The sequence below is a fragment of the Cherax quadricarinatus genome, unplaced genomic scaffold, assembly GCF_038502225.1.
Source record: "Cherax quadricarinatus isolate ZL_2023a unplaced genomic scaffold, ASM3850222v1 Contig3916, whole genome shotgun sequence".
In the NCBI taxonomy this organism is placed as follows: Eukaryota; Metazoa; Arthropoda; class Malacostraca; order Decapoda; family Parastacidae; genus Cherax; species Cherax quadricarinatus.
In genome coordinates this window covers 3,249-28,037 of record NW_027198942.1, presented here as the reverse complement: position 1 = coordinate 28,037, position 24,789 = coordinate 3,249, and the positions used below count along the sequence as shown (strand labels likewise).

At 40.8% G+C, this 24,789-nt stretch overlaps 1 protein-coding gene across 1 annotated transcript; it reads left to right on the top strand.

Moving 5' to 3' along the window:
* Window positions 1–7,470: 7,470 nt before the first annotated feature.
* LOC138852094 (DBH-like monooxygenase protein 1) lies at window positions 7,471–24,195 on the top strand (the record flags this gene model as incomplete). Its single annotated transcript, XM_070081740.1, has 19 exons — window positions 7,471–7,605; window positions 10,821–10,970; window positions 11,196–11,366; window positions 11,746–11,832; window positions 12,437–12,632; window positions 12,999–13,103; window positions 13,697–13,860; window positions 14,054–14,171; window positions 14,394–14,518; window positions 15,237–15,382; window positions 15,944–15,961; window positions 16,265–16,392; window positions 17,020–17,165; window positions 17,865–17,940; window positions 19,744–19,877; window positions 22,655–22,825; window positions 23,111–23,197; window positions 23,490–23,685; window positions 24,059–24,195. Coding segments are annotated over 19 exons (2,475 nt in total), but the record flags the coding sequence as incomplete, so codon positions are not given.
* Between the last annotated feature and the right edge of the window lie 594 nt (window positions 24,196–24,789).

Below are 24,789 nucleotides of genomic sequence, written 5' to 3'. Positions count from 1 at the left end.
CACAGCAACCACCCATAGTTCCTTATCAGGTCTCCCACTTCCCCAACCCCAATACACCTCCCAGACCACAATCTTAGAAAAGAAGTTGAAGGTGTGGTATACAAATGCAGATGGAATAACAAATAAGTATGAGGAGTGGCACGAAAGAATCAAGGAGACATCCCCAGACATAATAGCACTCACAGAAACAAAACTCACCAGAATAATAACAGATTCAATCTTTCCATCCGGATATCAAATCCTCAGGAAAGACAGAGGGAGGAGAGGGGGAGGAGGAGTTGCACTGCTCATTAAAAACCAGTGGGGGTTTGAGAAAATGGAAGGAATGGATGGCACGGGCGAAAGGGACTACTTAGTAGGAACAATCCAGTCTGAGGGACATAAGGTGATAATTGCAGTAATGTACAACCCACCACAGAACTGCAGGAGGCCAAGAGAAGAATACGATGAGAGCAACAGAGCAATGGTCGACACACTAGCCGAGGTGGCCAGGAGAGCACACATGGGGGGAGCAAAGTTACTAGTTATGGGTGATTTCAATCACAAGGAGATTGACTGGGAAAACCTGGAGCCCCATGGGGGTCCCGAAACATGGAGAGCCAAGATGATGGATGTGGTACTGGAAAACCTCATGCATCAACATGTTAGAGACACTACCAGAGAGAGAGGAGAGGATGAACCAGCAAGACTGGACCTTGTATTCACCTTGAGTAGTTCTGACATCGAGGATATCATGTATGAAAGGCCCCTGGGAGCTAGTGATCATGTGGTTCTGTGCTTCGACTACATAGTTGAGCTCCAAGTGGAGAGAGCAGCAGGAATAGGGTGGGAAAAACCAAACTACAAAAGGGGGAACTACTCAGGCTTGAGGAACTTCTTTCAAGACATTCAGTGGGAGAGGGAACTGACAGGAAAACCAGTACAAGAAATGATGGACTATGTGGCAACAAAATGCAAGGAGGCAGAGGAGAGGTTTGTTCCCAAGGGAAACAGAAATAATGGGAAGAACAGAACGAGTCCTTGGTTCACCCAAAGGTGTAGGGAGGCAAAAACTAGGTGTACTAGAGAATGGAAAAGGTACAGAAGACAGAGAACTCAGGAAAATAAAGAGATTAGCCGAAGAGCCAGAAACGAATATGCACAGATAAGAAGGGAGGCTCAGCGGCAATACGAAAATGACATAGCATCGAAAGTCAAGACTGACCCGAAGCTGTTGTACAGCCACATCAGGAGGAAAACAACAGTCAAGGACCAGGTAATCAGACTGAGGAAGGGTGATGGGGAATTCACAAGAAACGACCGGGAGGTATGTCAGGAGCTCAACACAAGATTTAAAGAAGTATTTACAGTGGAAACCAGTAGGACTCCAGGAAATCAGAGCAGGGGGGTGCACCAGCAAGTGCTGGATGAGGTACATATAACCAAGGAGGAGGTGAAGAAGCTGCTATGCGAACTTGACACCTCAAAGGCGGTGGGACCAGACAACATCTCTCCGTGGGTCCTTAAAGAGGGAGCAGAGACATTGTGTGTACCATTAACAAAGATCTTCAACACATCATTTGAAACTGGGCAACTCCCCGAGGTATGGAAGATGGCAAATGTAGTCCCAATTTTTAAAAAGGGAGACAGACATGAGGCACTAAACTACAGACCTGTATCACTAACGTGTATAGTATGCAAGGTCATGGAGAAGATCATCAGGAGGAGAGTGGTGGAGCACCTGGAAAGAAACAAGTGTATAATTGACAACCAGCATGGTTTCAGGGAGGGAAAATCCTGTGTCACAAACCTACTAGAGTTTTATGACAAGGTGACAGAAGTAAGACAAGAGAGAGAGGGGTGGATCGACTGCATTTTTTTGGACTGCAAGAAGGCCTTCGACACAGTTCCTCACAAGAGGTTACTGCAAAAGCTAGAGGATCAGGCACACATAACAGGAAAGGCACTGCAATGGATCAGAGAATACCTGACAGGGAGGCAACAACGAGTCATGGTACGTGACGAGGTGTCAGAGTGGGCGCCTGTGACAAGCGGGGTTCCACAGGGGTCAGTCCTAGGACCTGTGCTGTTCTTGGTATATGTGAATGACATAACGGAAGGGATAGACTCAGAAGTGTCCTTGTTTGCGGATGATGTGAAGTTAATGAGAAGAATCAAATCGGATGAGGATCAGGCAGGACTACAAAGAGACCTGGACAGGCTACAAGCCTGGTCCAGCAACTGGCTCCTTGAGTTTAACCCTGCCAAATGCAAAGTCATGAAGATTGGGGAAGGGCAAAGAAGACCGCAGACACAATATAGTTTAGATGGCCAAAGTCTGCAAACCTCACTCAAGGAAAAAGATCTGGGGGTGAGTATAACACCGAGCATATCTCCTGAGGCGCACATCAATCAGATAACTGCTGCAGCATACGGGCGCCTGGCAAACCTACGGATAGCGTTCCGATACCTCAGTAAGGATTCGTTCAAGACTCTGTATACCATTTACGTCAGGCCCATACTGGAGTATGCAGCACCAGTTTGGAATCCACACCTAGTCAAGCACGTCAAGAAATTAGAGAAAGTGCAAAGGTTTGCAACAAGACTAGTCCCAGAGCTACGGGGATTGTCCTACGAAGAAAGGTTGAGGGAAATCGGCCTGACGACACTGGAGGCCAGGAGGGTCAGGGGAGACATGATAACGACATATAAAATACTGCGCGGAATAGACGAGGTGGACAAAGACGGGATGTTCCAGAGATGGGACACAGACACAAGAGGTCACAATTGGAAGTTGAAGACTCAGATGAATCAAAGGGATGTTAGGAAGTATTTCTTCAGTCATAGAGTAGTCAAGCCGTGGAATAGCCTAGAAAGTGAAGTAGTGGAGGCGGGAACCATACATAGTTTTAAGGCGAGGTATGATAAAGCTCATGGAGCAGGGAGAGAGAGGACCTAGTAGCAATCAGTGAAGAGGCGGGGCCAGGAGCTATGACTCGACCCCTGCAACCACAAATAGGTGAGTACAAATCACCACCATACACACTACCAGTCACCATCACCACCATACACACTACCAGTCACCATCACCACACACACTACCAGTCACCATCACCACCACACACACTACCAGTCACCATCACCACCACACACACTACCAGTCACCATCACCACCACACACACTACCAGTCACCATCACCACCATACACACTACCAGTCACCATCACCACCACACACACTACCAGTCACCATCATATACACCACCAGTCACCATCATATACACCACCAGTCACCATCATATACACCACCAGTCACCATCATATACACCACGAGTCACCATCATATACACCACGAGTCACCATCATATACACCACCAGCCACACCATCATACACACCACCAGTCACCATCATACACACCACCAGTCACCATCATACACACCACCAGTCACCATCATACACACCACCAGTCACCATCATACACACCACCAGTCACCATCATACACACCACCTGTCACCATATACACCACCAGTCATCATCATACACACCACCAGTCACCATCATACACACCACCAGTCACCATCATATACACCACCAGTCACCATCATACACACCACCAGTCACCATCATACACACCACTTGTCACCATCATACACACCACCAGTCACCATCATACACACCACCAGTCACCATCACACACGCCACCAGTCACCATCATACACACCATCACTCACCATCATATATACCACCAGTCACCATCATATACACCACCATGATGACACTCTTCAGGTCACTTGTTCTATCTAGGCTGGAATATTGCTGCACACTAACAGCACCTTTCAAGGCAGGTGAAATTGCCGACCTAGAAAATGTACAGAGAACTTTCACGGCGCGCATAACGGAGATAAAACACCTCAATTATTGGGAGCGCTTGAGGTTCCTAAACCTGTATTCCCTGGAACGCAGGAGGGAGAGATACATGATTATATACACCTGGAAAATCCTAGAGGGACTAGTACCGAACTTGCACACGAAAATCACTCATTACGAAAGCAAAAGACTTGGCAGACGATGCACCATCCCCCCAATGAAAAGCAGGGGTGTCACTAGCACGTTAAGAGACCATACAATAAGTGTCAGGGGCCCGAGACTGTTCAACTGCCTCCCAGCACACATAAGGGGGATTACCAACAGACCCCTGGCAGTCTTCAAGCTGGCACTGGACAAGCACCTAAAGTCAGTTCCGGATCAGCCGGGCTGTGGCTCGTATGTTGGTTTGCGTGCAGCCAGCAGCAACAGCCTGGTTGATCAGGCTCTGATCCACCAGGAGGCCTGGTCTCAGACCGGGCCGCGGGGGCGTTGACCCCCGGAACTCTCTCCAGGTAAACTCCAGGTAATCATACACACCACCAGTCACCATCATACACACCACCAGTCACCATCATATACACCACCAGTCACCATCATACACACCACCAGTCACCATCATATACACCACCAGTCACCATCATACACACCACCAGTCACCATCATATACACCACCAGTCACCATCATATACACCACCAGTCACCATCATATACACCACCAGTCACCATCATACACACCACCAGTCACCATCATATACACCACCAGTCACCATCATATACACCACCAGTCACCATCATATACACCACCAGTCACCATCATACACACCACCAGTCACCATCATACACACAACCAGTCACCATCATATACACCAGTCACCATCATATACACCACCAGTCACCATCATATACACCACCAGTCACCATCATACACACCACCAGTCACCATAATATACACCACCAGTCACCATCATATACACCACCAGTCACCATCATATACACCACCAGTCACCATCATGTACACCACCAGTCACCATCATATACACCACCAGTCACCATCATATACACCACCAGTCACCCTCATACACACCAGTCACCATCACACACCACCAGTCACCATCATATACACCACCAGTCACCATCATACACACCACCAGTCACCATCATATACACCAGTCACCATCATATACACCAGTCACCATCATATACACCACCAGTCACCATCATATACACCACCAGTCACCATCATATACACCACCAGTCACCATCATACACACCAGTCACCATCACACACCACCAGTCACCATCATATACACCACGAGTCACCATCATACACACCACCAGTCACCATCATACACGCCACCAGTCACCATCATACACGCCACCAGTCACCATCATATACACCACCTGTCACCATCATATACACCACCAGTCACCATCATATACACCACCAGTCACCATCATACACACCACCAGTCACCATCATACACACCACCTGTCACCATCATATACACCACCAGTCACCATCATATACACCACCAGTCACCATCATACACACCACCTGTCACCATCATATACACCACCAGTCACCATCATATACACCACCAGTCACCATCATATACACCACCTGTCACCATCATATACACCACCAGTCACCATCATATACACCACCAGTCACCATCATACACACCACCTGTCACCATCATATACACCACCAGTCACCATCCGCAGTTAGAAGCCTGAGTAGATCTATAACCCACTATGATAACATGAACGTAGGTAAGTATGTTTATGGAGCAACTTGCAATGCGAACAAACTGATGTTGTAGTGGCCAGGCTTAGGCTTGGTTACAAGTACTGACTGATGTTGTAGTGGCCTGGCTTAGGCTTGGTTACAAGTACTGACTGATGTTGTAGTGGCCAGACTTAGGCTTGGTTACAAGTACTGACTGATGTTGTAGTGGCCAGACTTAGGCTTGGTTACAAGTACTGACTGATGTTGTAGTGGCCAGGCTTAGGCTTGGTTACAAGTACTGACTGATGTTGTAGTGGCCAGACTTAGGCTTGGTTACAAGTACTGACTGATGTTGTAGTGGCCTGGCTTAGGCTTGGTTACAAGTACTGACTGATGTTGTAGTGGCCAGACTTAGGCTTGGTTACAAGTACTGACTGATGTTGTAGTGGCCTGGCTTAGGCTTGGTTACAAGTACTGACTGATGTTGTAGTGGCCTGGCTTAGGCTTGGTTACAAGTACTGACTGATATTGTAGTGGCCAGGCTTAGGCTTGGTTACAAGTACTGACTGATGTTGTAGTGGCCAGGCTTAGGCTTGGTTACAAGTACTGACTGATGTTGTAGTGGCCAGGCTTAGGCTTGGTTACAAGTACTGACTGATGTTGTAGTGGCCTGGCTTAAGCTTGGTTACAAGTACTTCTGGCAGTTTGGGAGACACACAGATGATGATCAAACTAAATGTAAATTATGTGGTCAGGCATATGGTCACTGTCTTGAACACTATGTGCTTAATTGTCCACTTATTGAGGAATACAGAGACAGACAGTATAATAACCTATGTGACTTGTCAAGATATCTTATTAATGAAAATAAGATACCAGATTTACTAAGCAAATTTCCTAAATTTGCTTGTAACAGATAAGTGAACTATAGATATGTAGATATAAATCCATATGTATTCCTGTTAACCCTTTGGGGCCTAGTTCCTAGGCCTTTTGTGTATCCATATGCTCTCGCGCTACCGTCCACAGGATGGATATGGGGTGCACAATAAACTAGCCACTTCGGTGGCAAAATCTAATCTAATCACCATCATATACACCACCAGTCACCATCATACACACCACTTGTCACCATCACTGAACGCTCGGATAATCAAACATTTTCTGTGTTTATTGTAGCATATTGAGAGGATTTTGGCTTGGTTATCTTCCAAAAACTGCCACAAGAAAGTAGCTCATGTGTAAATTTATCCTTCTGGTGTCCTTCATGATGAACAGACCCCAGTGGATATCAATGTCCCCAATGGAAAGCAAGGACACCAGTGGAAAAAATGTCACTTTGACTTTGGGGACAAAAGGTTTTTAGGACTTGAGGTGCTGTTGGAGTGTGAGCTAGGTAACATGAAGGGATTCAGGGAAACCAGCAGGCCGGACTTGAGTCCTGGAGATGGGAAGTACAGTGTCTGCACTCTGAAGGAGGGGTGTTAATGTTACAGTTTTGTAACTGTAGTGTGAATGCAGCTCTGGCAAGACAGTGATGGAGTGAATGATGATAGTGCTACTGGGTCACATGCCGTGCTCCTTCCTTAAGTAAATGTGACCTGATCTGACTAAGTTGGGGCACTGACTTAACCCGGTAGGAGGAGACTTGGACCTGCCTCGCATGGGCCAGTAGGCCTGCTGCAGCGTTCCTCCTTTCTTATGTTCTTATGATGAAAGTTTTTCTTTTTTGGGCCACCCTACCTTTGTGGGAGATGGCTGACGTGTTAATAATAAAATAAAATAATCAAATGGAAATGGAAATATGACAGACAGTCCTCAATGATGCATCGACTTTCATGGGTTATCCTGGGTGGATAACCCTCAGGGTTAAAAATCTGAACAAATCTTATCTTTGTCTAATCTCATCCTCCTATTGCAGGTGGCAACGAAGGGGTACGTGGGTCTAGGGTTCTCACCCACAGGTGACATGAAAGGAGCGGACATCATACTGGGCTGGGTGGATGATGCAGGCAGTGTCTTCCTGCAAGTGAGTAATTTAGAGATGCTATTTCTTGCAGCTGAATGTACATAAAGATGATACATCTGAACTTACCTTTTAATTTTAATCAGAGAAAAGATTTCTGTAGTCTGAATGCAGTTGGAACCTTGGTATGCGACCTTAATTCATTTCAGAAGGTTGTTCGGGTGTCGCTCCGTTTGAGTATCGAACAAGTTCTTCCCAACCAATTTTCTGTTTGATTGGCTGTTATCACTAATCTTTGTAGGCCCCATGGTGACCTATTTATACAAATAATACAAAAAAAAAGATGCAAAGAAACACGAAATAGTTTACAGCGAAGTTCTGGCAAGTCGTATTTGTTTGGTTGAGTGCTGAGCTTTGTTCACGTAGGGAGCTGGTCGTATACCGAGGTATACCAGAAGCATCATGTATGCTTGGGAGTGTAGCCAGAGAAGACATTTTTGCAAAGGAGTAATTGGGGATACTATTTCTGCATTAATAAATAATAAAGTGTTTATCTTTGTGAAATATTATTTCTTTTTCTATTCATTAATTTTCCTGAGGAGGAGCCAGCCTTGGTAATACTGTCTGAAGTTGTTACAGGGCTGAGTAAGCCTTCACACATTGTAAATGCTATAGATAAATGCATGCCTGTGCAACCAGAGGTATTTATGCATGCCTGTGCTACCAGAGGTATATATGCATGCCTGTGCTACCAGAGGTATATATGCATGCCTGTGCTACCAGAGGTATTTATGCATGCCTGTGCAACCAGAGGTATATATGCATGCCTGTGCAACCAGAGGTATATATGCATGCCTGTGCTACCAGAGGTATTTATGCATGCCTGTGCAACCAGAGGTATATATGCATGCCTGTGCTACCAGAGGTATTTATGCATGCCTGTGCTACCAGAGGTATATATGCATGCCTGTGCAACCAGAGGTATATATGCATGCCTGTGCTACCAGAGGTATATATGCATGCCTGTGCTACCAGAGGTATATATGCATGCCTGTGCTACCAGAGGTATATATGCATGCCTGTGCTACCAGAGGTATATATGCATGCCTGTGCTACCAGAGGTATTTATGCATGCCTGTGCTACCAGAGGTATATATGCATGCCTGTGCTACCAGAGGTATATATGCATGCCTGTGCTACCAGAGGTATATATGCATGCCTGTGCTACCAGAGGTATATATGCATGCCTGTGCTACCAGAGGTATATATGCATGCCTGTGCTACCAGAGGTATATATGCATGCCTGTGCTACCAGAGGTATATATGCATGCCTGTGCTACCAGAGGTATATATGCATGCCTGTGCTACCAGAGGTGTATATGCATGCCTGTGCTACCAGAGGTATATATGCATGCCTGTGCTACCAGAGGTATATATGCATGCCTGTGCTACCAGAGGTATATATGCATGCCTGTGCTACCAGAAGTATCATGTATGCTTGGGAGTGTAACCAGAGAAGACATTTCTGCAAAGAGTAATTGGGGATACTATTTCTGTCAGTAAGAGTAACCAGAAATACTATTTCTACAAATGAATATACAGTAATTGGCAATAGTATTTCTCCATGAGTGCAGCTGAAATACCACGTCTGCTTGAAAGTGTTGTTAGAAATTCTGATAATTAACACATTTTTAAGGTATAGTTCTCAGTACAGTATTACTGTAGAGTATCGCTTTTGACACAGTAGACCAAGGCATCCTACTCCACAAACTTGACCACTATGGTATAAGACGCCATGTGCTTGCATATTTCAAATCTTACCTTACTAATAGGTATCAGTATGTCACCATTAAAGACACAGCATCAACAACAAGGCCACTTGATACTGGAGTTCCACAGGGAAGTGTCCTTGGTCCCCTGCTCTTCCTCATATACATCAATGATCTTCCAAACATATCCCAACACCTGAACCCCATTCTCTTTGCTGACTACACGACTTATGTCATCTATCACCCTAATCTTGCCACCCTCAACACCATTGTTAACGAGGAGCTGATCAAAATATCGACTTGGATGACAGCCAATAAACTTACACTTAACACTGACAAAACCTACTATATTATGTTTGGTAGCAGAGCAGGAGTTGCGCAAATTAACATTAAGATCGACAACACTCTAATTACCAGACATAATGAGGGCAAATTCCTAGGCCTATACCTCGAGAACAACCTGAATTTCAGCACACATATCCAACACATAACCAAAAATGTATCCAAAATGGTTGGGATCCTCTCCAAGATACGATACTACTTGCCGCAAAATGCCCTTCTCACACTATACCACTCACTTATTTATCCATACCTCACCTATGCTATTTGTGCTTGGGATCAACTGCAACAACACACCTAAAGCCAATAATAACCCAACAAAAAGCTGCAGTAAGAATAATCACTAAATCCCATCCCTGGCAACACCCCCCCCCACTCTTCATAGATCTAAACTTACTCCCTGTTCAGTACATCCACACTTACTCCTGTGCAATCTACATCTACAGGACCTTAAATTCCAATATTAACCTTGACCTAAAACGCTTTCTTGATAGTTGTGACAGAACCCACAGGCATAACACCAGACACAAGCATCTCTATGACATTCCCCGTGTCTGACTAAACCTTTACAAAAATTCAATGTATGTCAAAGGCCCTAAAATCTGGGACACCCTACCTGAAAACTCTAGAACTGCAGACACATTCATCACCTTCAAAACTACCATTAGAAAACATCTTATCTCCCTGATACACCCCATCAACTAACTACACGAATACCACCTGGTGGTTCACACTTACACTAACTCACCCATTTGACCATAAACAGAAATATCAATCTCAATCTTAAAATAATGAATCCTAACTAGTCATAAGTTGGCCTGTGATACTCCAATACTGAAACTATGTACTGTGTCAAAACAAAAGCATTCACATTGCTAAACTCACAAACTAGTATTTAGTCACTTAGCCATAATACCAACTTACCTCATAATTTTGTAATATTTTAAATTTAAGAATTAATCTAAGTCTGCCCGAAATGCCTCTGTAATTGTTATTTTACTACATGTAAACCACACAATAACCAAATTCTGTAAACTCAGCATTGTAATCCTTATAGAGAATAAACTTTGAATTGAATATATGTGACCAAAAGCAGGACAGGTAGCATTATAAAGAAACTTTTTTACTGTACAGTGTATGTTAAAATACGTATTTGTAACATTTCTGCAGGACCGCTATGCCAGTGGGTATACAATACCAAGTGTGGACAAGTCCCAGGATGTGGAACTGCTGAGAGGATACCAGAATGACACCCACACAGTGCTGAGGTTCTCTCGACCCTGGGTCACCTGTGACCATGAAGCTGACCTCCAACTCTCGGTAATAACTCACTCATTTTCGTGGTTGATTTAACTTGCCTAATATAGTATATTGAAGAAAGAAATTTTCTGACCCCTCCTTATGTATAATTGTATCCTAAGAGGATAAATCTTGCTAGTTTGTTTTTCATCTTTTACTTAAATAAGTTAATTGTCCTCAGTTATAACTGTTGCCTTAGTGACCATCAGATAATAGATTATAAGCCTAATCCTCTTTATTACACAGGATGACACAGTGAGAGTGATTTGGTCATATAATGATGATGATCCAACTGATGTGATGATGATGAAGAGGCATGAGCAGCGAGGAACAAAGTCTCTCTTCTTAAAGGGACCTCAGTTTGTGATGCCATCCTTAAGTGAGGATGTGAAGATGTGGGATGTTTTCTCTCCCAATGTTAGTGACAATGTCTCTTTAAATCTGAATATTATTATACTTCGCAAGAGCTTGTCAACAATGTGAAAAGTTTTAGTAGTATTTTTTATTTGTTTTACTCACCTGAATGATGCATTTATATACAGTTTACAGGTTACTAACCTCACTGTTTATATATGAGGCACAAATGAACTATAATTTAATATTATACACAGGTTTTATAATACTGCTTCTGTTTGCACTGTAATTAACATAATTTTGGCCTAAGTAAAAGTGCTTAATCCTACAAATTTTTTATATTTGATTTTAAAAACTATTGAAATGTTATATATAGAAGAACACTGAAAAATTTGTTGTAAGCTAGGGACCTATATAATTTTATCTCTTGATTATTGCACAGGTGAGTCTACCAGATGACCTAAGAACACTGTACTGGTGTAAACTGCATAAGATTCCTCCGCTTCCCCGCAAAACTCATGTCATCGGGGTGGGTGTATAAGTTATTTGTCGAAGTATGTTACAAGACTGATTATATTATTATTATTAAAGATTCGCCGGTATTCTCCCGGCCCAGGCCTTTTCCAAGTGGTGGCCCGGCCTTGGCTCCCTGTCTAGGGAGTGTCTGAGACCTAAGTCTCCCATGGGAGGCCTAGCCACATTCCCCACCCTCACGGGGCTCGTAGGGAGAAGCTAGGTTTCTCTGGTCTGCCATCCCCGCCCCAAGGGAGTTATTGGGAATGACAGGTTTGTGAGCTGCAAGCTCGGGCTTAGGCACCTACCCTACCCTAGATGGGCTGGGCATGGTGTCGATCAAGACTGATTATTTCTGTTCAGATTATCAATATGTGCAGTATATTCATTTTAAATATTTGTGGAAATATATGTAAAAGTCTGTCCATGCAGAATGCTTTTGTTTTCTAGTTTTTTTTTTTTATCTGTACGGTAATATATACATTTATTAATGACAAGTTCAGTATGTCAGTTTGCTTCATTGCTTGAGGAGAAGAATGCCCGTCACAATCACCATATTCTTGTTAATTTATGTCAGTGATTGAGAAGAACATTAACCACATTCAGCATATTCTTGTTAGTTTGTTCCAGTGATTGAGGAGAAGAACCTTGAGCACGTACATCACATGTTGCTGTACGAGTGTCACCTGTCTGACAGTGAGCGTCACTATGAAAAGTGGATCAGTGTTCAAGGCAACCAGTGCTATGGAGCCAACATGCCAGTGTCTTGGAAGTATTGCACCAGTCCTCTTATTGCTTGGGCAGTTGGTGGAGAAGGTAGAGTTGAATTTAGCTTTAGAGGTGAACATATGTACATGGGTATTTCAGTTTGCCTTGATTTCTGTTTTATCTTTATTTTAATGTCCTCATTTCTGCTATTTGTGTGATAATTTATTCAGATTAACATTTCCCAGATAAAAGTACCCTCAGCCTTTTGAATTAGACCTTTAAAGCTGCCATGTCTGGTAAACCCAAAGTGAATGCTTAGGCTTAGGCTGTATGAAAAAAAATATGACAAGATTAGCAATTTTTTTTCTTTATCTGATAAGAATATGGAACTCAAACCATTGGACATGTAGAGCCGTCTGTGTTGACTGCTATCTGTTTAGTGAATAATTCAGATAAATTATTGATTCACTGCAGGAGAGATGTACCCAGATCATGCAGGTTTCCCACTGGGGGAGGAGCATGGAGGAGCCACATACTTCCTCATGGAGACTCATTATGATAATCCCAACCTCAAGCCAGGTGAGTGATGCTCACTGGAGACCAGGAGAGTTTAACTGTTGCTTGAAGTCCTGTGAAACCCTTTTAATATCTATTTCTGATATGCTGCAGAGTATATTGAACTCGGTATATTGAACTTAAGCAACGAGACAATAATGTTTCGTAGCATAAGTCACTCTAGTGGAGGAAATACTAAAATTCAAATTATTTATCTCAGCAGGGTATAATGTTTGTATAGAGATGGGTAACACTGAGATGTGCGTGCAGGAAAACCTTCAGTATGCAGAGCATTCTGGCCAAACTTAAGCCTATCATAAGGCTAATAAGGCAGTAACTAGTTAGTTGATTGTTTATATATACATTCTCTAAGTGAGTATGAACAAAATGTGTGGTGGGAATGTTGCAAGATATCCAGACTGTTTAAGTTATACCTGCAGTAAAGTTGATAATCTACCATCAGGTTTGACATGGAATCCCACAGATAGATAACTATCACATTCTAAAATTGCATTTTCCTCCAATAGCATATTCCAATCTGGTTGATTTTTTTACATAATAATCATGTGTATTCCTGTTTGTCATTGCAGGCATTACAGTGTTTCTTTATCCCTCAGGTATTGTTGACAGTTCTGGCTTACGCATCTTTTATACCGAGCGTCTGCGTAAGTATGATGCTGGGATCTTAATGACAGGACATGCTGTTACTCCGCTGCAAATTATACCACCTAATCAAAAGTGGCTTTCCATTGGTGTCTGCCATAGCTCCTGTACACAGAAGGTATTCATACCTTTCAGTAGTTTTTGTTAAAATATCATAGTTTTTAAATATTGTAATAGACATTAGTAACTCAGATGTGACCAAGGATACTTCGGCCATACTTCAATTAAAGCAAATTTTTAAGAACTTTAAGCACTTGTGTATCATTTATTGATATAAATAACAAAGGAAGGTCATAAACATTTCATTCCAGGAGTTGCCAACTGAAGGAGTGCAGATGTTTCAAGGTATTCTTCACACACATTTATTGGGTCATGCTATATCGGTGCGACACATCCGTGAGAGCCACGAGCATCCTATACTTTTCATGGGTGAGGCCAGGTGCTCATGATACCCTCCATATTCTTTGTGTCTTTGTATGTTAACTAATGTGTATTCAAACTGAAGTTCTCAGAGCTTCTAGGATACTGGAAGTTTGGAAAATTTACAAAATGCTTCAAGTATAAAATACTAAGTGGTTTTCCAGAAGCAGTTTTGAGATGGACTATATAAGTCATAAACTTAACAGTATCACTCACACTGATGACCAACAGACATGAACTATGACTTCAACTACCAGCAGTCGAGGACATTAAAGGAAGAAGTGACCTTCCTCCCTGGGGACTCCCTCATCACTGAGTGCAGCTATGATTCTACTCGCAACCAACGACCAACCTTCGTAAGTTGTGTTGTTAATTGATTAACCTTGTGAATAGTTGAGGGTACACAATTTACATAGATATTTTAGATATTATTATGTTGACTGTTGTTGCATGGATTGATAATGGGTAGGAGTCAAGATGCTCTACTCTCCAGTATGGTGAGTAGGAGCATCAAGTAATAAGTCTTTCACAGTTGGAATTATCATTTACAATTACAATTTTCCTGCCTTGATGGGAGATGACAGACGTGTTGAAACAAAAAGGAGTCTTTCAAGGCGGGGATAAGGTTTTAGGTAATAAAGGCTTGAATAGCCAGCTGGCATTTTTGCATGTTAAGACATAAGATTTTGTTCAGAATTTTAACTCAGAGGGTTAGCCACTTAAGATAACCCAGTAGAGCCAATGCATCATCAGGGACTGTCTGGTAGGGGCAGTATACCATGTGCACTATTGTAAGAGCCAGACATTTAAAGCAAAATTTGGGAACAGAGTGTAAAATGTATATTACAAGGTGTTGGAAATGCAGTACCAGGGCATGTGAAAGGTGAGAAATATTTTGCTAAGAATACTGAAGTGTTTAAATGCACTGCCTCAGAAACAATAATCTAGAGTTTACATATAATATAGCTGAGAAACAATGTGTACTACAAGCACCTAACAAATAATACTTGAATCTGCAGACACATGTTAAAAATACATGAGTTTTAAAATATCATAACTTAATATTTTTTTTAGGGTGGATTTGGCACAGAGGAAGAGATGTGTCTGGCCTTCATATCATATTATCCTCGTGTAAATCTTTCTCTGTGTACCTCGACACCTCCAATGGAGACCATCTTAGGTGCTCTTGGAATACAAGATATATATAATAAGGAACAGCTGTAAGTCAAATGTTTTTTCAGTTTATATTTCTTGTATATATGTAGACTTTCTTTTTGGGTTTTTCTTTCTTTTTGGGTTACCTACCTCGGTGGGATATGGCTGATGTGCTAAAAATAAAAAGTAGACCGTCTTATTATTACAAATTAATTTGTTTCTTACTGGAGGGATGTGTTTATGTTATTTGCAAAAACTGTTGTAATATTCATCATTTATATTCTATTTTTCAGTAAGATTTACCAGACCATGATAGTCTCTTATTCATTGTGATAGTTTTAGCACTAAAACTCTTTTAAGGCATTGAAATTTTCAACATTATAGTAACTTTCACTTCACTGTTAATTTTGATGATAAAGAGATTTTGCCTTTAATAACACAAATTTTGACATGTAAATAATAATAATGAAAGCTTCATGGCTACAGTAAGTGTTCACTTAATTATTTACATGTTCTTGTAGGTGATTGTGGTGAAGTAATGTAATATTAGTGGACCGTGATTTAAAATCATTATTATAGGCTTATATCCACTCTTAAATATTTTAACCTTAATTTGTGTTTTTCAGGAAGAATTTACGAGAAAGGTAAGCTGACATAGTGTGGTTTTCTATTGTAATTCAAGGTACATCTTTGCTTCTGAATTTCGACATATTTTTGTCTATAATAAATGAAGCCTAGAATAAATAAATTTTTATTAAGCAGTAACATTTTAGACTGGTGATAAATTGGCCTCAAAACACTTGTTCTAATTTTCATTACATGTACTGTATGTATATATGTATATGTTTTTCTATACAGTGTTTGGTTAGCATAATTTCACACAGCCTAAAAGTGTATATTTGTTGTAGACAATATGGCAGACAGTTGAGTGCAGTGTTCTCTGACAGGGTGAAGGTGGATGAGAAGGCTGAAACAGCGCTGGCTGATTCTCTGCGGAATGGTGATGTGTCGTCAGGAGTTACCAAATTTGTGCTGTCTTACATGTTCCGTTCTGTGATTATTAAGGCTCCAGAAAGTAAGAACAGTGCTTGCTACTTAATTTTAAATAACTCATTATGATTTGACAAAATATAAACATGTAAATAGTTCATTACCACTGTAACTTGTTCAGCTATCAAACTTTGTGGCCCAGTCCCTGGACCTATTATGTACCTCTGTAATCTTTTGACCACAACCCACAAGATGGGTATGGGGTGCATGATAAAGATATTAAACTAAGTATGGTAGGACCCTCATATCCACAAGAGATATGTTCCAAGGGCCTGCTGTGGATACCGAAACCATGGATAGTAGCAAACCATATATACAAGTCCTATACACACCAATTATAAAATTTACTTCATAAGTTATGCACAATAAGTGGAGAATTATCACTTTTTCACTGATGGGAAGCACTTCACGGCTTCTCTTAGGCTTTGAAGAACTGCCAGCTTCTCTACCTTTGTGCTTTGGGACCATTATTATGCAAAATTAAGAGGTATTTTTAGGCTACAGTAAACAGTGGATGACTGAAACTGCAGTTACCAAATGAGTGGATACAGGGGTTATACTGTATATAAACAAACAAACTTTATTTCTGTAAAGTGGAATATCATGCAGTTGTGTGAGTATTATCTTAGGTTTTTTACTTTAAAATTTTCAGAATATGTCAACACATCTCTTTATGATATCCTGGAAGACAAAGTCACATGGGAAGAGGCTGAAGTGGTGGCATCACTGCAAGAGAAGGTCGTGTTTGGCAGACATTCCATCAGTTGTCTCAGTAGACAAAACCCAAGAGTCTTTGAAGTGAGTAACTTAATCCTCCAGTGACTTGATCCTCCAGTGATTTGATCCACCAGTACCTTGATCCTCCATTGCTGCAAAATAAAAAATCAGTATATTATATCAAAGACACGTGTACTCCCTATTTTTCTTTACTAGCTATTTTTTCTATTTAATTCACTAACATTCTAACTTTTAGTTGGAAAAAATGAGAAAATGGCATATAAAATGTCAGTTAAATTTCTGGACAAATTAATAAGATGCTTTTGATTTAATGGATAATTAAAATTGGTTTAAAACATGGAATGAGTGCTCACAGTGTGAGTAGCATTTATATATGATTATATAGCATTTATATATGATTATATACAATGAAAAAATGAAAACCTTAAGTTCATTAGAAGCATATATAGAAGCTATAATAAATGGGTTTGTGATTTCTTTGGTTACAGTTTTGATACAGTTATGATATACGTACAGTTACAACTCTACTCTCACAATTAATCCTCTAATCATAAGCATTTTGGACAAGCTAATCCTTCAGCTTTCTGCTACTTAATTTTAATTCTCACAAGCTGTGATTAACATTTATGTTGCACACACAAAGTGTGACTAGAATTTATGTATGAGTACACAAGTTACATTTAATATCTAGGTATTATCCCTCTAGTGTTAATTTCCAATATTTTTGTTCAGCTTGTAAATGTTTTGTGCATCCATCAGGAAATGGATGCAGTCCCATATCCAGTGTTCACAGCTCTTGAGGCCCTGGTCAGTCAGTGTGGTGCCGACCAACAAGGTTTGTCTTCCTTCTTATTTACAACAATAGCAAAGCAGTGCTTTGATTTTGATTTTGTCAGATGTTGCAGGAATTTGAAAGCAGTGTAAGTGCTTTGAAAACTCTCATTTGAGTGCTGGGTTATTGGCATGGATTATGTTATGAAATTCTAAAGGAGATGAATTAAAATATTTATAATGCTTATTCCCTGGAGTTTACCTGGAGAGAGTTCCGGGGGTCAACGCCCCCGCGGCCCGGTCTGCGACCAGGCCTCCTGGTGGATCAGAGCCTGATCAACCAGGCTGTTACTGCTGGCTGCACGCAAACCAACGTACGAGCCACAGCCCGGCTGGTCAGGTACCGACTTTACGTGCTTGTCCAGTGCCAGCTTGAAGACTGCCAGGGGTCTATTGGTAATCCCCCTTATGTATGCTGGGAGGCAGGTGAACAGTCTCGGGCCCCTGACACTTATTGTATGGTCTCTTAATGTGCTAGTGACACCCCTGCTTTTCATTGGGGGGATGTTGCATCGTCTGCCGAGTCTTTTGCTTTCATTGTGAGTGATTTTCGTGTGCAAGTTTGGTACTAGTCCCTCTAGGATTTTCCAGGTGTATATAATCATGTATCTCTCCCGCCTGCATTCCAGGGAATACAGGTTCAGGAACTATCATTATATAGGGAAGTGGAACAGAATTCTTCCTCCGTAAGCCATGCATGTCGTAAGAGGCGACTAAAATGCCGGGAGTAAGGGGCTAGTAACCCCTTCTCCTGTATACTATATTGCTAAGTGTAAAAGGAGAAATTTTCGTTTTTCCTTTTGGGCCACCCCGCCTCGGTGAGATAGTGCCTGTGTGTTGAAAGAAAGAAAGATGTAGTAATGTAATGACTGAATGGCTATGAATATGGTTTTAGCCAATAATTTCTAAATAGATATTGATAAAACTTACCAATAGTTTGAATTTTGAGTTTGGAGTGAAAAGATGATTGTTAACCCATAAACGGTCCAAGCAGATCTACGTTCACATGTGTAGTGCTACACATACATATTTTTACATATTTTCAAATATAACAAAAAAAAAAAAGTAGATCAAAGTTTTTTTACACATTTTCAAATGTAAAAAAAAAACAAAAAGAAGATCTACTTTTTTTACATACTCTCAAATGTTGAAAAAACGTATATATACGTTTGGACCGTTTACGGGTTAAACTATAGAAAGATCGCAATTTTGGTTTTATGTTTAGCTGTTAGGGAGACTAACTAAAATATGCTTGGACCTATTCTAATTATTACATATTTCTTGAATAATGTTTTCTTAGTTAGGAGCAATTAAGTAAAAAAAATATATATACTAGATGGTGGATCAAGTGTCAGATCTCAGATGTCGAAAACCTTATCTTCTCTGCTGATACTTTATTGTTATGTTAATCTCATATAACAAATTCTGTTTTGTTCATCAGTATACAGTGGACCCCCGGTTAACGAACTTTTTTCATTCCAGTAGTATGTTCAGGTGCCAGTACTGACCGAATTTTTTCCCATAAGGAATATTGTGAAGTAGATTAGTCCATTTCAGACCCCCAAACATACACGTACAAACGCACTTACATAAATACACTTACATAATTGGTCGCATTTGGAGGTGATCGTTAAGCGGGGGTCCACTGTACTTCAAAATTTTATTAAAATCATCTTAATGATTACAAAATGGACATTTTATTAATGTTTGCCTAGTGTGTATCTGAACTTTGATATAGAATACTTATAAGTAAATGGTAAAAATTTTCATTGTGCAAGACTGAGTGTGAATTTATTACCTTCCACAGGTCAAGATCAGATGGGATCACACACCAACACTCTTCCATTGTTAGAATTTACACATCGGGTGGTGATGGAGCAATCTAGCAAATACATAATGCTCTGGACACCAAGTGAGAATGATATCATCATTGAGGTTCAGGTTGGTGTCACTGGGCATGTTATCTTGAGAGGTACTACCATCCTCTTGAAGCTTGGTTAAAGCACTGTCTTACATTCAGCATGTAAGATAACATACAATTATTGTTTTCATTTTATGGGATGCTATGAATTGTAAATGCTTACAGTTGTTTTCATGGGTTGATCAATAGTTTTTATTCACATAGTTTTCCCTCTATTTGCCTGACAGTGAATAAAATGCTTTGAAGAAGCGACTGGTAATCTCATATATGCATCATGTTACCCAAAAAGCATGATTATTTAAAAAATTAATTCATATCTCACCAAATACAGTGGACCCCCGCATAGCGACCTTAATCCGTGCAAGAGGGCTGGCTGTTATGCGAAATGTTCGCTATGCGAATGAATTTTCCCCATAAGAAATAATGGAAATAAAATTAATCCGTGCAAGACACCCAAAAGTATGAAAAAAAAATTTTTTTACCACAAAAAAATGTTAATTTTAGTACACACAAACTGAAAAAGGCATGCACAATTACATGACACTTACTTTTATTGAAGATCTGGTGATGATTGATGGGATGGGAGGAGGGGAGAGAGAGTGTTAGTGTTTAGAAGGGGAATCCCCTTCCATTAAGACTTGAGGTAGTAAGTCCTTTTCTGGGGTTACTTCCCTTCTTCTTTTAATGCCACTAGGACCAGCTTCAGAGTCACTGGACTTCTTTCGCACAACATATCTGTCCATAGTGGCCTGTACCTCTCGTTCCTTTATGATTTGTCTAAAGTGGTTCACAACATTGTCATTGTAACAGTCACCAGCACGGCTTGCAATAGCTGTGTGAGGGTGATTTTCATCAAAAAAGGTTTGCACTTCAAGCCATTTTGCACACATTTCCTTAATCTTTGAAGTAGGCAATTCCTTCAATTTCTCTCTCCCCTCCTTTGAACCAGTTTCCCCAGGTCTGGCCTCTTGCTCTTGAAGTTGATCTATCAGCTCATCAGTGGTTAGTTCTTCATTGTCCTCCTCCACCAACTCTTCCACATCCTCCCCACTAACCTCCAACCCCAAGGACTTCCCCAATGCCACAATTGATTCCTCAACTGGTATACTCCTCTCAGGGTTAGCCTCAAACCCTTCAAAATCCCTTTTGTCTACACATTCTGGCCACAGTTTCTTCCAAGCAGAGTTCAAGGTTCTCTTAGTCACTCCCTCCCAAGCCTTACCTATAAGGTTTACACAATTGAGGATATTAAAGTGATCCTTCCAAAACTCTTTTAGAGTCAATCGAGTGTCTGTGGTCACTTCAAAGCACTTTTGAAACAGAGCTTTTGTGTACAGTTTCTTGAAGTTGGAAATGACCTGCTGGTCCATGGGCTGCAGGAGAGGAGTGGTATTAGGAGGCAAAAACTTCACCTTAATGAAGCTCATGTCCCCATAAAGTCGCTCTGCCACGTCTGTAGGATGACCAGGGGCATTGTCTAACACCAGGAGGCACTTAAGTTCTAATTTCTTTTCAGTTAGGTAATCTTTGACATTGGGGGCAAATGCATGGTGTAACCAGTTATAGAAAAATTCCCTAGTGACCCATGCCTTACTGTTTGATCTCCACAGCACACACAAATTATCCTTGAGGACATTCTTTTGCCTGAACGCTCTGGGAGTTTCAGAGTGATACACTAATAAAGGCTTAACTTTGCAATCACCACTAGCATTGGCACACATCAACAAAGTAAGCCTGTCTTTCATAGGCTTATGTCCTGGGAGTGCCTTTTCCTCCTGAGTAATGTAGGTCCTGCTTGGCATTTTCTTCCAGAACAGGCCTGTTTCATCACAATTAAACACTTGTTCAGGTTTCAGTCCTTCAGTTTCTATGTACTCCTTGAATTCCTGCACATATTTTTCAGCCGCTTTGTGGTCCGAACTGGCAGCCTCACCATGCCGTATCACACTATGTATGCCACTACGCTTCTTAAATCTCTCAAACCAACCTTTGCTGGCCTTAAATTCACTCACATCATCACTAGTTGCAGGCCTTTTTTTAATTAAATCCTCATGCAACTTCCTAGCCTTTTCACATATGATCGCTTGAGAGACGCTATCTCCTGCTAGCTGTTTTTCATTTATCCACACCAATAAGAGTCTCTCAACATCTTCCATCACTTGCGATCTTTGTTTCGAAAACACAGTTAAACCTTTGGCAAGAACAGCTTCCTTGATTGCCGTTTTCTTGCCCACAATAGAAGAGATGGTTGATTTGGGTTTCTTGTACAACCTGACCAGGTCGGTGATACGCACTCCACTTTCATACTTATCAATGATCTCTTTCTTCATTTCTATAGGAATTCTAACCCTTATTGCTGTAGGGTTGGAACTAGAAGCTTTCTTGGGGCCCATGGTCACTTATTTTCCAGAAACAGCACCGAAAACACTGTAATAATACGAAATATTCCGATTGTATGCTTGAATGTTACCGCGGAGGCTGGCTGGTAAACAATGCCACCGGCGGAACATATGAGGCTGGCTCAGGCCGCACATTGGACGCGTCTCGGACGAAGGCCGCTGAGCGGGTTTTTGGGCGGTATGCGGGGCAAAATTTTAGCGATCAAAGCGTCCGCTATGCGGATTGTCCGTTATGCAAGGCGTCCGTTATGCGAGGGTCCACTGTATGTATGAGAGGAAATAATGTGCTGGTTTGTTTTTATCAACGTGTGGGTATTAGTTTATTGTTAAGAGTTATTATCATCTTAGTAAGCATCATATAATTAATTTTAATGCTGATTCATTGAATCTTAATGTAGGATGACACAGTGAGAGTGATCTGGTCATATAATGATGATGATCCAACTGATGTGATGATGATGAAGAGGCATAAGCAGCGAGGAACAAAGTCTCTCTTTTTAAGGGAAGCTCAGTTTGCTGTACCATCCTTTAGTGATGATGTGAAGATGTGGGATGTTTTCTCTCCCAATGTAAGTCACTAAATAATTTCTCCTCAGCTTTGAATGTTAATAAACTTTAGAAGAATTTGACAGTAGTGTGGCAAATTTTTTTATGTTGCTTTTCTTTTTTATATGATATATCTGCATATCAAGGGGCTAGTAACCCCTTATCCTGTATAAATTACTAAATTTTATATGAGTAACTTTTGTTTTTTCTTTTTGGGCCACCCCACCTCAGTGGGATATGGCTGGTTTGATAAAAAAAAAAAAAATCTGTATATGTAATTTTTTTGCTTGAAGTTTCCTATTTGACAGGTAACTCTACCTGATGACCTAACAACACTATACTGGTGTAAGCTTTACAAGATTCCTCCGCTTCCTCGTAAGACTCATGTCATCGGGGTGAGTAGACTAACTTGGATTGTTATTGCATTACTTTTCTCTCCTCTTGCTTCTCTACCTTGATAAGAAAAGGCTGTTGGGGTAAAAAAATTAAATTTTAATATTTGTAGATGCATGTGTTAAATCTTTAATTGTTATGTTTTAGGTGGTTTGTGTATTATTTTGAAATGCTTGTGAACATATACCTAATAGTGTTCCAATTTGTGGGAAATGAAGTTTTAGAATTAGAAGTTGGCTGCCCAATTGTTCCAGTGATCGAGAACATTCGTCATGTTTAGCCTATTCTTGTTAGTTTGTTCCAGTGATCGAGGAGAAGAACCTCGAGCATGTTCACCACATTCTGCTGTATGAATGTCACCTGCCTGACAGTGATCATCACTATGAAAAATGGATTGACCTTCAAGGCAGCCAGTGTTATGGGGCCAACATGCCCGTGTCTTGGAAGTATTGCACTAGTCCCATCGTTGCTTGGGCTGTTGGTGGGGAAGGTAAAGTTAATTGTCTAACACTGAAGAGTGTTTGTTGATATTTGTATGTGAACACAGTAGCATTAAACAAAATATATAATTCTATATTTAATGGCAATATTGCACACAACATAAACACAAAATATATTCTTATGGTTATTGACCCTATAGGCATAATTATTAACATTGAATGGTTAATAATCCAGAAAAAATTCTAGAAAGCCAAGCAGTATGGCATGTTTCACTTGAGGTTCTTCAATTGTCTCCCTCAGGATGTGATCCACAAGTTGACTCATACCCAGGTGAACTGGGGAGGCAGGTGTGAAAAGTCTTACCCATTCTTCATGCTATGTTCACACAACTGCCAGCAGACTAACACTGGTTCATTCTACAGGAGAGATGTACCCAGATCATGCAGGCCTCCCACTGGGGGAGGAGCATGGTGGTGCCACTTACTTCCTCATGGAGACTCATTATGATAATCCTAACCTTAGACCAGGTGAGAATAAGTATTAGTGAAGTTAGGCAAACTTTTTATAATCTCAGTTTTTAATTTTCAATAATGAACCCCATCATTAATCATTAATATATTTACATTAAGCTCTAAATCCAAGTGAGTTATTCTATGCTACCTTAATCTTAGTCTTTATAAGACTCTACCACCTCAAAGGAAGTTCCTTTGATCAAACCTGAATGCCTCCCATTTCCTCAGGTTCTGTATAGAATTCTACTGTATATTATTCACAAATTAATGCTTGCTTTATGCAGTAACTCTCACTAAGGCCAGTTGAAGTTGTTATATTATAACACAAGAGACAAATAAACCCAGAGAGTTCTATCATGTTCACAAATATTATTCACAGTTTTTTTTTTTTTTTTTTTTTTTCAACAAGTCGGCCGTCTCCCACCGAGGCAGGGTGACCCAAAAAAGAAAGAAAATCCCCAAAAAGAAAATACTTTCATCATCATTCAACACTTTCACCACACTCGCACATTATCACTGTTTTTGCAGAGGTGCTCAGAATACAACAGTCTAGAAGCATACACATATAAAGATACACAACATATCCCTCCAAACTGCCAATATCCCAAACCCCTCCTTTAAAGTGCAGGCATTGTACTTCC